General features: G+C 40.0%; 1 protein-coding gene across 9 annotated transcripts in view; it reads right to left on the bottom strand.

Annotated features, from left to right (window-relative positions):
* The window catches only part of LDLRAD3 (low density lipoprotein receptor class A domain containing 3), a 133,691-nt gene that overhangs the window by 47,209 nt on the left and 70,361 nt on the right, over positions 1-16,121 (bottom strand). For all 9 annotated transcript variants that reach the window (XM_065064839.1, XM_065064838.1, XM_065064842.1 and 6 more), the window contains 2 exons: positions 11,145-11,270; positions 1,168-1,302 (listed from right to left, as the gene is read on the bottom strand). In XM_065064839.1, the coding sequence (XP_064920911.1) occupies positions 1,168-1,302; positions 11,145-11,270 (261 nt within the window). The remainder of the gene's footprint in view (positions 1-1,167; positions 1,303-11,144; positions 11,271-16,121) is intronic.

A 16,121-nucleotide genomic window follows, 5' to 3' on the forward strand; every position in this document is an offset into this window, starting at 1 on the left:
CAACTGGCCTGCACTATTTGTGAATCTTACTTGTGCGAATTCAACACTATTGCGCCCAGGCCTATAGTATATATTACACTATTTGTGCATCTGTGCGCCAGACTAGCCATTGAGCATGATTAGGACTTACAGAGCCAACTTCAGGTTATTTGCATCACTCGGGAGTTCAACCTAGCCGCCTTGCATGGGGCTTAGCTTCTGCTGAATTAATTATCTTAATGCAACAGACCCCTTCAGTCCTTATATATGGAGCCAAAGGAAAGAGCTCATGGGTTAGGAATGGCACAGAAAAGACCATCATGTACCATTGCTATAAACTCTATCTTGTTGGCACTGCTGTTGCATGTTTTCCCTCTTCCTCTGTGAGCTGTCAAGAATATTTAGCACCACGTTAAACTCTCAGTAGTAACTCAGACATGAAAATGTTTAACAGCTGATGCCCTATACAGATAATATATTAACCTAAAGTCATTTCTACATAATTCATGTTTTATAAAATACTATGGTATTAAGTTACAGAATACAAAACCGAGGAGCACTAGATGTAGACTTACAGCATAAGTTAAAAAGAAAAAAAGTCAGAGATTATATTTTGAGATTCTCACAAGACTCAATACACAACAACTTTCAAACAAAAAATTTTCTTCCCTGTCCTCATCCTAAATACAAAACCAAGGAAGGGTAGGAATAAATTATTTCACAGTAGACTTGTCATGCAGTGAAACATGTGTTTTGGAAAGTAACTCAACAATGAGGATTTAAAGTTTCAAGCCTACACAGATTTACTCATCTGGTAAACAGGCAGACCACTGAATTACTTCAAACTGAAGCTTTATTATTGATCCCCCTGGGTCCAATCCATAAATCATAAAGGTCACTAAATGGATTCCCAGCAACTTCAGTGAGCACTGGATCAAGGATTCTAAGCACTTCTGCAAAGTACATTTTTATTAATCTGAAAAAGATACCAGTCTTCTGAGCACTGACAATGAAATGTATGCACCATGTACTCTACTTGTTTCATACTCATTATCTGCAGAATTAGGAAACCACAGTTCGAACTGATACACAGCAAGCCAACACAATCATATTTTTTTTACTGAGCCAGTTCCATGTTAATTTGAGTTGGTATAATATTGCAGAATAGAATAAAAACCCTGTGCCTACCTTGAGGGCTTTCGCAGCTTTCTTCGTCACTGTTGTCTTGACAGTTATTTTGACTGTCACACACAAAGCTTTTATCAATGCAAAGACCATTTTTACAGTGGAATCGAGCAGTAGAGCAAAGCAAGGGATTTGCCGCTGCGAACAGAAGTGAGATCTTTCATTAGAAATTCTTTTATGCAGACAGACAGTGAAATAGCCATTAAAAGCAATCAACGATAAAAGGTCACAACTCAACAGTTGGTCAATTTGCTGAATATGTGGGAGTAACTTGGCAACTAAGCCAACCTTGACTCTCTAAACAAAGAGTGCTGAAATTTCTAATTAATGCAAGATTCATTACAATTAGCATAAATTTAGTCCACCCATTGTTGTGATAAGCCTTCTGTTCACTTTCACAAGAGCCCCTATCACAATGACTGTTCAGTGCTCAGCATTTGCTCACACTGAAGACATATGGAGGGTAGCACTGCCTACCATAAACACTGGCTGTTGCTTTCCATTGTGACAAACTCAGTTTAGCTCAAGTTTCATAAGCAAACAACCCTGGCTGAGCACTGCCAGGCAGTGGTTTATTTACCTCTGCTTCTGTCTTTTTCTATATTCCCCACTGTCCTCACTATTTTGAACTGATACAAAAGCAATGTTGACATTTATCAACTTTTCTGTGTTTGAATTTCAACTCCTTTTTACAGGTAATATGAACAGTATAGTAGCACCCAGAAGGCCCTTTGACATAAGGCCCAGTGTTGCATACAGAGCAAAAGAGAATAGTATTTAAGTAGATTCATTTAGGTAGTCTTCTCACCCTTGCCAAACCCAGCTGTAATTATGCTATAAGATGCTATGTCTAGTTTAATTTAAAGCTTCCTGCAGCATAGTTTTCACCACTTCTAGCAAATTACATCACTGCTTCAATTCATCTCACTATGAAGGAGGTTTCCCTGATATTCATCTCAGTTTTCTCTTTTCTAATTTCATCCTTCCACTCTTAGCTACATCCCAGCATACGTAACTACATAATCCCTCCCTGAACAGTGTTTGCACCTTTCATATACAGTATATAGCCTCATCTTCCAACACAGTCATCACTTAGCTAAGATATGCATGATTTGGCAGGTTTAGTATCTGTGGGAAACTGCAGCGGGTCTGTGGAATCCTTGACAGAAAATATGAGAGTAGAGATCAGCCTTGAGATATTAAGATTTACCCTTGAGAAGGATGGGAGTAAAGGAGTATCCGGAGAGAGGAGAGATGTACCCGTGAGAGAGAAGGGGATAGAAGAATAACATGGATGATAGGAAAATTAACCAATGAGATGTTAGTGCTGTAACTTGTAACCAATAGTGAAAAGACACATGAACTGGTAGAATTGTATAAAAAGGCACTTGTAGCAATAAATGGCATCTACTACTTTCATCTTGAAAGAACTTGGTCCATGTCGTTTGTCCGTCTCAACCGCGACATATGGTGACCCCGACGTGATCCTGCCTGAAGAGGATCTCGCATGACAAGGTGACAGCGTGAAGCTGTGAACAGCCGAAGAAGAGCTGTGGAGACGGAGCCCGGTACAGCTGATAAGAGCAGCCGAGGAGAGCTGCCGAAGATCAGGATCGATTGAAAAGACACCTCGCTAAGCAGGAGGTGAGCTACTGGGAACAGGGGGCGTGAAACTTATCTAAAGAAGAGGGTACTATATTATCCACATGGAAGCTGCTTCTGAAGAAGCAGGGTGTTAGCCTTCCGGAACTGACTTTAAGAAAAATGTTACTATGGGGCAAAGCACAAGGTTTAGAGGTTAATCCTGTGACAGCATTTAGTGTGTCACAATGGATGGACTTGGGAGATAAATTGTTTGACAGTGCTACCCAAGGGTCCAAGGAAGCAACAGAACTGTTAACGACGTGGCGCTTGTTATTAGATACTCTGAAAGAGTTAAAACAGCAACAGGCAGAGGCGGCGGAGGGGGATGGTCTTCCTGGCTCTCCTGGGCCAGATTCGAAGAAAAAAGCAAGATTAAGTACTGCTCTGACCCCCCTGTCACTAAAGATTCGTCAAAACCGCCCAAGTCCACATTATCTGACACGGATAAGGATCTGTGGCACTTTCTTGGAAAGTTAAAAGGAGTAAAGGAGGAGCGTACGTATGTGTGGCCCCGAGATCAGAAAAAAGTTATAAAAGACTCGTATACATATGTGTGGCCCCGAGATCAGATAAAAGCTATGAAAGACTCACATGAAAAAACAGCATTGGGTTATAAACAATCACGGGAGGGGCCCTCAAAACACCGGTCGGGGCGGTGCGTTCGGCCGACCGCTCTGCTGTCATCAATCACGGCTCAAACCTCTCCTCTATCATCATCAACCGCAGTTCCGCCGTCTGCGTCACCACCATTGATCACAGTTCAACCCTCTGCCCCGCCGCTATCAGTCGCGGAAGAAAAAAAATGGACTTTTTTTTTTTTCCTATTCCCCCCTGCCTGGAGATTTAGGTGGGGAGGACCCCCCCGTGGTGAGCCAGATCGAGCCAAATAACGTAATTCCTATGGATTTGAGCCCCCCCAACCTGCCCCCGCCTCCCTCCCACACTGCTGAAAAGCGAATTCCTGAGGGAGGGGGTAGAGTTTCAGAGTGTAAACCGAACTTACCAAAAAGCTGGGATTTACCCCCAGTTTCGATTACAGTTAAACCACGGGACCCTGTGCGTTTCTGGAAGAGGCACTAATTGACACACCACAACTACAGGCACGATAACTTTCTGAAATCCTGAGGCAGTCAACAGACCTCGCATATCGAGCTATGATAAAGGTGCCTGAAACCAACAATGCAGCCAAATCATTTGCAACTATTAATCAGGGTCCCAATAAGAATTACATGCCATTTATTGACCATCTTCAAGAGGCCATCAATAAGCAGGTCGAAAACTTAGAAGCTAACGAAGCATTGGTGTTGAAATTAGCAGTAGAGAATGCTAATGTTTGCTATCAATATGTTATCTGCAAGTTTTACAGTACATATTATGTGTTTCTGTGTATTGCCTCTCTGAAAATCAAGCAGCTTGTTAGGAATGTGAGTTAATTGTTTTACTAGTTGTTTTTCAGTGCGCCGTAAAACTCTCTCCCCATTTTTCCCAGTCGTGCTGCAAGCAGCCTGTGTTTTCTAGCCCTCCCTCCCCCTTCTCAAGGTTTTTATTTGCAAGATGGGGTCAGGAATAATTGTTTTCAGTTGTGTTCCTGAAAAATCAGTATTGGGAGGTCTTTTAAAACTTAGGAAAGCACTCGGAATTATGAGGAAGGAAGATCTTGTTAAATATTGAAATCAGTGTTCGCTGCTGTTTACGTTAAATGATTGGGAAAAGTGTCCAGGGAATAGAATCTTGAAGTATAACACCTTGTTGCACTTAATGTTGTTTTTAGGGCGAGAAGAGCAGGACAAAATAAATCTCTACAAGAGATCATTAGATCATTACAGACAGTTTTACAGCTGGAACGGTTTGAACATCAACAAGCTGAGAGAGAGTTAACTGATAACACACAGGTCACAGTAAACCTGCTGAAGTCTGCAAGATGCTTTCCTCATTAACCTGTTTTCTTTGTGGGTATCGGTTTAAGCATGTTGCAATTTTGGTAGGCCTGTGCTATATGGTACGATAAGTTCACAGTCTGTTAAATTATGAGAATCTGTTGACTCAAAATGTGCGTTTTGTGATAATACAGAAGATCATAAGTAATTTAGTTCTTTACTGCGTGAATGTGATTCTAAAATTTTGTGTGTAGTAGCTGTTATTTTTTTTCTTTCCTCTAGCATGCTACCTTTATTCCAGCATTCAGACTTGCGCAACTCTGTGACAGGCTGTGTCTCATCTCTGTGTGCTGGATTAGGCTTTTCCGTATGCACATCATGTAAAGAATCCTGGTTTTGGAATAACAGCTGTGGCACACCAGATGAGACACTAAAAAAAACCAAACCAAACCGAACCAAAAAGGCCTTGCCCAGTCCAGCTCGCTGCGGCGGCAGGTGCTGATGGGGGTCCAGCGTGCACAGACTTACTGTGACAGGGAGACCCAGAGGTACCTCCACCTGGCTGAGCAGTAAGCGGCCCAAAGGTGCAATGCAGAAATTGAGATATTGTCTTAAATTGGTGTAACTGTGATCCATCTGCTTATTTGAACTTGGTATATGGTTTTCGTATCTGAGCTCAGTATTTTCGTTTGCATATTCATATTTGGTACCAGAAGAATCTTGTTTGGGGAGATAATTACAAAATGGGAACCGGTTCCACTGCTAAAATTCCACCTTGCTCCCCCTTAGGATGCATCCTTACACATTAGAATGATTGCTTATATTGTTAGAAAAGCATTTAAATTGTTTAAATGCTATGATAGATGTGAATTTGGAAGAGTTTGTATTTAAAAATTGCTAGAATATTAAATGATTTGGATCTAGGAAAATAGACTAATGGATTTATGTTTGTTATACTGGTTTATACTGTTTTTTGACATCTCTAAATTGTAAAAGGTAAATGGAGCTAAGGAATGTAACTATTTCTGAGCTACTTGAAATTGCATATACAGTGTAGTTGGAATGAAATGGGAAAACAAAACATCAAAATATCCCAGGCCTATGTGCAGCTCATTGTAACTGAGAAGTTTCCCAGAGCCTCCTACTTCGTACCAGCCATTATGCCAGCTGCATGACCTTGGTTATATCTAAACTGCAGCAGGAAGAGAAAGAAAAAACAACTGGAAAAACCTGGCTGCCCGCTTTTAAAGCAGAGAAAGGGGGGCTTTACTCCCCCCTGCTCTGTCTTTTTTTTTTTTTCTTTCCCTGAAGTTATGTCATCCACTTCTGTTGTGGCACTGTGTTGTTTTTCGGCTTTGGATCGAGGGTTGTTGGTGTTGTTTATTTTTGCTTCTGTCTTGTTTGCTAGGTTTTGGCACATCTGGAGAAAAGAGCTCATAATTTTACCTCCTTGCTGAAGTCAGTCTTTTCACACTGGTCAGCTTTGGGGGGGTCACAGTGTTCAGTGCTTCTCTGGGTCAGACTGGTACTGATTTGAGTGTGGAGTGGAGCCAGATTGGTTTTCATGCTGGGCTGTACGTCTTGCCATCTCAGATGGGGGCGAGAGGGAAGTTTTATTCCCCCCCACGCCCCTCCCCCAAGCAATATTACTGCTAGAGAGCTGTAATACTGCATGAAGGAGTCTGAGGATGAAATTTAAAGGCATCACCAGTGGATCCATAGTTCTAATGAAACTGAAAAATTAAACCAGAAATTTGTTAATAGACTTATTCTGTGGTAATTAGTTGTAAGTGACTTCTTAGTAAATTCACCATGCTAGTTGTTGAGGTCATGAGAGAGAACGAAAGAAAGGCCGTTTTTTGAGACCAATGGAATGCCAAATTTGGAACAAAGTTTTAATACATGAATTCTTATAGTTGTTAGAAACTCCTATACCTCTCCTAGGTTAAGATTTGTTAAGTAAATTGTAAGCTCAAATAACGTTTTCTGAGAATTCTGTTTAGTTGCATGGCCTACAAGAAGCTGCTTGGATGGCGCAGATCTGCTTGCTGCAAGTGAGAAATCTCCAAGGAAACTTCAAATGCTGTATTTCCACTAGTATTAACAGCCAATGTTTCGATAAAGCAAATACTACACTGATTGATCTGAAACAGGACTTCGATCTGGTAAGGGAAAACAATATCCAATAAATATGACAGCCAAAATGGAGTTGGAAACTTTGAGGAATAAATTTATGAAAACCTTACAGGTTGACTGTATTCAATTGGACTTGCAGATTTGTCTATTTATAGCTACAACATAGAAACAACCTGTGGCTATTGTGGGACAGTATGATGAGATTGCTAGCAGACTGATATACTGCTTGTTACTCTGATCAAGAAAAGCAGGGAATGAATTCAAGTTTCAATAGGCCATGATCCTTTTGTCATATATGTACCATTTGTGAAATTTAATTCTGATTTTTTTATTTTAGTTGTAATCTATGTCTTTGTAAATTGCACTAGCTGGTTTTCTTAACAGCACAGCTTTTGGCATGAATAAATGTAAAATGTAAATTGCTGCAGAACCTGCAAGTCTTTAACATCAGGCCATAGGCCATACTTGTATTTGGTCTGATCCTACATACTTGCACAGTTTTTGTTGATGGTTCTGGGAAGTCTCATAAAGCTGTAGTGGTTTGGTGTGAAGATAACAATTGGCATCATTCTGTAAAAATTATTAAAGGTTCAACCCAATTAGCAGAACTTGGCACAGCTTTACATTACTTAGAGCTTTTTAAGGAGGAAACTCTAAATTTGATTTGTGATTCTGAGTACGTAGTCAAGGTCCAACGCACGTATCTGATTCTGAACTGTGTTTTTTGTTTTGGTTTTGTTCTTTTTTAAAACAAAAAGGGGGGAGAAGTAGGGAAAACACCACAAAACCAATTGTCAAAAGCATAGTATGTGATGAAATACTTTGCAAGTGTGACCCAAAACCATGCTAAATCAGAAAGAATCTACATTAGTTATGGCCAAATCACTAGTTAATGGTCAATGGAAAAGGCCACATCAATTGATAACCTGGGGGAGAGGTTATGCTTGTGTCTTTACAGATCAAGGGCCGCAACGGTTGCTGGCATGAAACGTGAAACCTGTGTTATCTTCCTGACAATGATTGTTGCAGCTGCTGTGTTTTGGATGCCTGCACAGACAAAGACTAACATGTGGAGTACTTTAGCCAACATGACTGACCAGGACTCTATATGCCTAACTACGATGTCTCCGGAAAAACCGTTCCACACATGCTTGGTTGGCATCCCCCTTGATGACTACAGCAGCATCACACAATTGTTTCAAAATAGTGGTCGGTGCAAAGGCATTGCATCAAACTGTAATAATACTAACATGGCACCTTGGATTAATTGCCTCCTGGAAATAGACATTGAACCACAGGAACTGGAATTGCTGGCATCTATGCCCATGGACACTTGTATCCAGTCGGTTTGTGAAAAGTGCCAGGACAATATGCTAAAGCATGAATGGATAAAACTGCAAAATGTTAATGCTACCCTTAGTGACTATAGAAATGAAACTCAATGGTGTAATGCCTCGCAGAAGAATCCAAGGAATGTCATTGATAATGTGGGAACAGCGACCCCAAAACCTCCTGTATGGTGTATTTTTGATCTGTGGAGATAGAGCCTGACCAGGAATTCCTTCTAATACTGTTGAAGGACTGTGTATTTTGGGACTATTAACTCTCTTAACGCCCAATGTATCTATGATAATAGATCACAGAAGAGCAAGACGAGAAAAACACTTTTTTGCGTGTATATGAGTCAAAATGTGATGATAATGTAGATTTTTGGGGATCAAGGTTAAGGGTTTTAGGATCTCTTGTATCTGGTGTTGGCACAGCTAAAAGCTTTAAATATTTTAGAAAATTAGCATGCTGGCTAGTTAAGCAAACTAACAGAACTTAAAAGGCTTTAAGTGGACTCTTTCTAGATGTAGATTCTGTAAGACATGCCACATGGAAGAGTAGGGCCGCGATAGATTTTTTTGTTATTAGCTCAAGGACATGGGTGTGAAGATTTTGATGGGATTTGTTAAATAAATTGCTTAGTGGTTGAGGGTTTTTAGGATGGTTGTTATCAGTAGTGAAAACAGGACTGATCCTTTTGATGATTGTTGTGGTTGTGTTACTAATGTTGCCATGCATGATTTCTCTGCTGCAAAGGGCCCTGCAGCAGACAATGAGGGCAGCATTTTTAACATAAATAAAAAAAGAGGGAATTGTGGGAAACTGCAGCGGGTCTGTGGAATCCTTGACAGAAAATATGAGAGTAGAGATCAGCCTTGAGATATTAAGATTTACCCTTGAGAAGGATGGGAGTAAAGGAGTATCCGGAGAGAGGAGAGATGTACCCGTGAGAGAGAAGGGGATAGAAGAATAACATGGATGATAGGAAAATTAACCAATGAGATGTTAGTGCTGTAACTTGTAACCAATAGTGAAAAGACACATGAACTGGTAGAATTGTATAAAAAGGCACTTGTAGCAATAAATGGCATCCATTACTTTCATCTTGAAAGAACTTGGTCCATGTCGCTTGTCCGTCTCAACCGTGACAAGTATCTCCTCATAAATCAGTCTCTGTGTCCCTGATAATTTTTGGCACTCTTCTCTCAACTCCTGCCAGTTTTTGGTAATGAAGTGACTGAAATGGAAAGCAACTTTCCCACTTAAAAAAGCCATCTAGATGCCTCATCTGCTTCAAAGTGATTCTCTGCCACAATAACAAAGGGGATTACAGTTCCTAAATAATAACTGGCTTCCTATTTTTTATTCCTTAAAGTAAAAGCTGCTTTAAAGGGTCTTAGAAAAACTCCAAACAGAAAAACCACAAACAACAATAAAAACCTACAAAACACAACCACACACACACACAAACAAGAACTTCAAAGCCTGCCATGCATATAACCTGCAGTATATAGGACAAACACTGAATTCCTCCAGCTCCCCAAAAACACATTGATCATGAACATGCTAAGTATCCTTTGGTCTGAAACTACTGCACACTTGCATAGCACATTGATTTTCCAGGTCACTTTAGGGCGTACCGTATTGTTCCTCTACATAAGCTAGACACTCGTATATGCTAGAAAATACCAAGTGCACCCTTAAATGGCATAGAGAAACAGGGAGATCCAGCAGCATGTTATCAGCTGTAAGGTCCCATCACAGCTACACACTACAAGCTCATGGGAAACCATCATTCATAATCAATTCCATGAGCTGGTGAATTTTCAGTTGAGACTTGTCACTTGTCAGTCCATCACCTCAAGGATATTCAATGTGCTTTCATCAAAACTTCTTTCTAATCTACTTGTTTAAGCATAAGCCAAAGTTATTTTCTTAACCTTCAGTCTTGTTTCTCTAGCTTCACTTGCTACACAGAGCTTCTATCTCCCTGCCACAGTCCTCCTAGAGCCCAAACCAGATTCTCTATGCCAACAACAGATGGCACCTTAAGAGATGTTCATACTGTGGGGGAAAACACAAGAATGAGAAAGGCAGATCCTCCAATAAGCAGACAGTGATAGATCACTGTAAAGATCACCCCTTTTGTTATCTTTGAAAGCTAGTGTCTGTTGTCCTCCTCCTGACCTTTATATTTCATTAAAAGGAAAAATACAGCATGCTTCAACAAAAGAATGAGCAAGTATTTGCCACAAGCTTCTATCTACAGACCCACGCTTTTAGCAGCTCCTGATAATAGCAACAGACCTGCTGGATCGAATATCACCTTTCCTTACTGCTATGATATATACCTGTTAGACTTAGAGATACAAACGGATCTATGCAGCCACACACAGGGAGTTTACCCCAAGTTCAGTAGTACTTCAGATGATCTCTCCGCTGAGACTTCCTTGCCGAACAGCAGCTCAAGCTAGTGCATTGGCATGCATGCCTGACTTTGAGAACCACCTTCTCCTTCCAAGAACCTGTTTCATTAAATAACCCTTTGTATGCTTTTTTTTTTTTTGTGAACATGTATAAACAGACAAACCTAAATGTGCTGATGAACAAATAGGTCATTCTTCAGTGACAAGAAACAGGCAAATAAAAATTAAACAATTTAAAGTCATACTTAATATTTGCCCAATTTGTTACGTTTGAATACAGAGAACCTGTAACCAAAGCAAACATACAGCTTAAATCTCATTTCAAAGTTCCAAAGGGGCTTGAAGTATCATATAGGCATTATATACAAAACAAAACTGAGTTGGACCTTAAAAAAAAAAGAAAGATTGTCATTTACAAAGTGAAAAGCACAACGATTATCCTGGTCATAAATGACAGGGAGAATATTTGACTCAGAAACTAAAGGTCAGTGAATGATTCCTTTCTAAGCAGTATTAATCAGCTAAAAGAAAAAGAAGTGGCAGCACTCGAAAGCAGGCTCATACTTACTGCAGTTTTCTTCATCACTGCCATCAGGACAGTCCTCAAAGCCGTTGCACTGGAAGCGGCCAATGATGCAGTGGATCCCACTAGCACAGGGGAAGAATGTGGCACCGCATCTGGACTTGGCTTTCGCTAGGAAAAGATATAGACAGAAGAGGGGAAAGATGAGGGAAACAATTTACAAAGGTTAGAGATACTTTTGTAGGGGACAGGTTAGGGTACTCTGGGCAGCGATGGTGGCACTGATGTTAGGGGCCTTCCAAACTCCCTATGGCCTGCTTTCAACTGCTTTACATTTTTTGTAAGATTTCACTTGCTTGGGCTGAAATATTTGCAATTTGTATGATTTCCAGAATGACTGAAACATTGAAACTTAAAACAAGTCAAATGACCTCTCAAAACAAATTTAAATTCCTCAACACTTTGGAGTACAAGTTCGTAAATTTGTAGGTACTAACTTTCTCTTAAAGACTCACATGAATTTGACCAACTTAGAAGCACTGGAGGAAAAATACTAAAATACAGGGTCATACTCCACAGAAAATAAAAGCAACTATTTCTTCTTTGCATGGAAGTCTGTTGTAAATGTCACTGCCTCAGGCATAAGTCCAGGAGACAGACACCTAAGCAGGTCCTCAGGAGGCAGACAACAACCCTCAGAGCCAAAAGTCTAGCTGGACTAGTCATAGCCCCCCCCAACCTGGAGCTATATGTCACACTGAGTCCACAAACACTAAACAACAGCAGCAGTGTAAATTTTGTACACCACCAAGCTTCTCCTGCTTGCTCAGAGGAGCCAAACAGTGAAGAGCCCAAGGTAAACAGAGATAATGAATGAACATGGCAGCAAGTTCAGAGAATTTGAGATCTGGAGGCAAACTTGGGCAAATACAAGTATTCAAAGAGTAAGGATCATCTGGAGAAGGAAAGGAGGAATGCAGAGATATCAAGTGAATCAGTATCTTTATGAGAATAAGAAACACAAGAGACCTTTATTAAAGTATTTTTCAGGCTTCAGAAATCAAGCTCAAAAAAGAAAATGCTATAATTAACACTGCCTTTATTCAGCACAATTTATATAAAATTGGGTGCGAAAGGAACATGAGTTACATGAATCACATCTCTTGCTGTCCATCATCCATTATACAGTTATTCAGGACAGAAACTACAGCTATTTCATAGTACCAGTACATCTATTCATATAACACTAAATACTAACAATAGCATTAAAATGTGTTTAACAAATGATTACAGAATCTCATTATGATCTCAAGTACTTCACATTTTTTACTTCACTGCACAGCAGCCCTTCATGGCAAGAAAAGAACACTGCCCTCAGCTATAATGATGCAAATGCTTCCACCACGATGCTCAAGGCAAGCACAAGTTAAGTCTTGTGGTATCACTAGCCTAGAACATAGCAACTCTCAAAGTAAAAAAAAAAAAAACATTAATGAGACATGTGGTTAGATTTTTTTCTCCCTTTTGCTTTTTCAAATTAGCACATGACACAATGGACCACATCACAGGACACTGAACTCTTCAAAAAAAGTCTACTCTAAAGCAAAGCCAGTCACTGCGGGAAGAGTATGCTGGTAACTGCAGGAAGGTGCATATGGTGCAATGTGAATACACAGTAATACCATGCACAGACCACTGATGGGAGAACACCAGAAAAAAAGCCAGCTCCATAACCTGTAGGTCTTCTGAGTAATGTTTCCTACTCCTACACCAAATCTACAACACACATGTGCAACTCCTAGGTTTTGAGATGTGACAGATCTGGAGATCACAGCAACAGGCAGTCTTTTTACGCATCCATATGGCACATCAATATGCCAACCTGTGCAGTTTTATAAGGCCAGGACAAGGTCAGGGACAAGCAGAGTCCAGACAAAAAAAAAAAAAGGTATATCCAATAGGGACAAACTTTCAGCAGTGATTTGGAAGGAATCCTCACTTCCAGGGTTAAAACCTAAGTGCAGCTGTAGCAAAGCCTTCTTCCATCATTCAGGAGAGTACATATAAACTGTCTTAAACCACAGCTACAGTAACTCTCCCTTGATTTAGCATCCTCTGACAACAAATTCTTGCAGTTCCTCTCTTACATTTTTTCTTTATTACACCAGTAGTTTTCAGCTAGAATTATGAAGTGTAAAATAGGATGTATCACTGAATTTCACATATTCAACTGCCACTTTTTCTGAAGAGTATCCAAGGTCCACCTGGGGAAAAAACTTGAATCATTACTTTGTGGTAAAAGAGGGAATAAATTGCCCTGAAGTAGATGCTGTGTTTAACACCACTGACAATGGAAAACCCTCAGCCAAGATATCCAAGCCCCTGCGATTCTTCACACAACTTCAAAGAGCAACTTATGTGTCAGAGTTTTGAGGCAGACATCTCAGCTAAATAATTCAGTAACCAGAGGTCTGAGGCAGTCTTTAAACAAAAGCAGAAAAACAAACACTTCAGCAACAGATTCCCAGACCACCACTGAAGCCAGCAGTCTGTATTAGCATTTGACCAATATTCACCACACTAACTAGCTAGCCAAGCTGCTGCTGGAAGTGTGTGGTAATAACACACATATATGAAATGTTCACATGTTGTTTTTCTTTTTCTGAAAGCTAGCACCTTTTTGAAACCACATAGTCCGTTTACATTCCTCAGACCAAATTGACAGCATCTGGACAGCTTCCTTTTTTAGAGTTGTATTCTGAGCCAGAACAGTTCCAAGAGGAGGAGAGGCAGAAGAAATAAGAAAAGTGAGAAGCAATTGTAGTTTTGCCCCTATTAACATTTACTGCATCCCATTTTTTCAAGCAGCTTTACTTCAGACATTCGTGGTTTGATTTGAGACTCTAAAATTTTGTGGCAAATCACATTCGGATATGCCCTCTGACATCTCTGAAAATCCTGCTAAATTAAGGCTTCAAAGTTATTTACTTCTAGAATTTCTAATATGGGCCATCTCTTACAACCTTACTCTTTCAAACATACTGAGAATCACTAACACCTGAGCCTCTGGCCCTCTGAAGAGCAGAAGTCATGTGCCTGCCCTTTCCTGATCAGAGGTACAGTGGCAAACACTGCAGGAGCTCTTTTTCAGGTACAACAAACACACATCACAGCAACCTCAGTTGTCCTGGCCTCTAAGGCAAGAATGCCCAAAGCACATCTAGTGCTTTACCTATAGCTACTGCAGTAAAGCTATACGCAATATTTAATGTTTGACCACATCTGGAGGAAAATGGTGCTAGAATGACCAGGAACAAAGCCAAGCTTCTGGAAAAAAATGCACTCTTTCTTCTGTTTAGAGCATCCTGACACTTCATCAAAAAGAGGGGGAAAACATTCAGGACAATGATTTAATGAAAGTACTACTTAGATAATTATATAATGTTTAGTTCAACATTTTCTTGCCAGACCTTTTCTATCTCCTCCTCCTCTTGAATCAGCAGCCAGCAAACAAGAAAATTCTGTTTTAGAATAACTGTTTATCGAAAGAACACATACTAGTAACCACAGACCATAAACAAACAAGAAACTAAACATCTTCGGTATCTCTAAGCTTCCCTTTTACAGTCCACTAATTTTTAATTTTTTTATATTCTGAGGGAAAGAAAGACAAATCCTGAATGCAGTTCTCCATATTTGCAACAGACATGATATATACACAAAAAAATCCTAATTCAAACTTTACATTAAATGCCCCAAAAAGGTAAAAGAGTATTTCAAATGCCATAGTGATTCCCTAGTCACACAGCTAGCTGTTCATTAGACACAAGTCTCATGCTCAAACAGAATACAGTTTTTCAAGTTCCAATTCCAGATGCAAAATGCATTTATCATATGCTGTGCATAAATGTAGGAAAAATTATAAACCAGTAATGGCTTAGTCCAAGCCATGTCTCCTGACTCCGGAGAATTCCACTGGGGAATTTCTGCTTTATTTTCATTTTGACATCCTTTTGTCCTCTGGCACAGTTCTCCGAGGTTTTCAAGCAAGTGTTGTTCAGCCATTGCTCATGAAGTTCCAATGGAAAACACAGTCATTTCTTCCTGAGCAGAAACACACCTTGCTATTCTGCAATGATCTCTGGAGATACCCTTAACATAAGGGGCTATGAATTTTCTTCAGGTTTTTGGCACGCTCACAAGTAACAGATACGTATACCAAGATCACGACTGCCTGTAGTAGGTTCAAGTCACCTGTTGCACTATTCACAGTACTCCTCTGCAATTCCAATGCCCATTACATGGCTGTTACAAAAAAGGTTTTTCTTCTCCTTTGCTCATTCTATCTTCTTACTGCACAGGTCTCAAGTTTTCAGGCAGATATGTATGTGAAAAGCTTTACATTTATTTAACAGCAGCCTTGACCAGCTTTCAAAGGACAGCATTATCTTTCCAATCTATATAACTCTGTTACACTTGGCTGAAATGGGTCAGGGTAACCAAAATTACCAGGATATCAAGAAATTACAAAAGGGAAGTGAAAAAGGACACAGACGTGTGGATCATCTGACCTAATGTGTTATGTGCCTTTGTGTTATAACCAGCTAAAGAAAAGGGAGAAGTTGGCTGTTTTTAAAGGAACTGGCAAGTCCTCCTGAGCCCAGGTCTCCCGAACCTAAGAAACTGAGAGACCACATGTTGGAGGGGAAGAGGAAAGGACTGAGGGACACATGAAATACAGCAAGAAATCACATCGCAACTTACAAAACTGCATCTAAAGAAAGGCTACACAAATACCAGATACAGTGTGGATCCAATTGCAGAAATACAGCAAGTACAAAAACCACCCCAAATAAACCAACATTCAACAAATTTGTCAACCTATGGCAGAAAAGGTTCATTCCAGTTCTGTTCTATTTTTACCTATTCATGGCAGAAGCAATCCAGGACTGAAACATTAACATGAACCTGTATTTAAATGACACAAAAGGGAATTGCCATGATTTTTAGAAAGAGGTATCG

The sequence above is a fragment of the Columba livia genome, chromosome 5, assembly GCF_036013475.1.
Source record: "Columba livia isolate bColLiv1 breed racing homer chromosome 5, bColLiv1.pat.W.v2, whole genome shotgun sequence".
Classification (NCBI taxonomy): Eukaryota; Metazoa; Chordata; class Aves; order Columbiformes; family Columbidae; genus Columba; species Columba livia.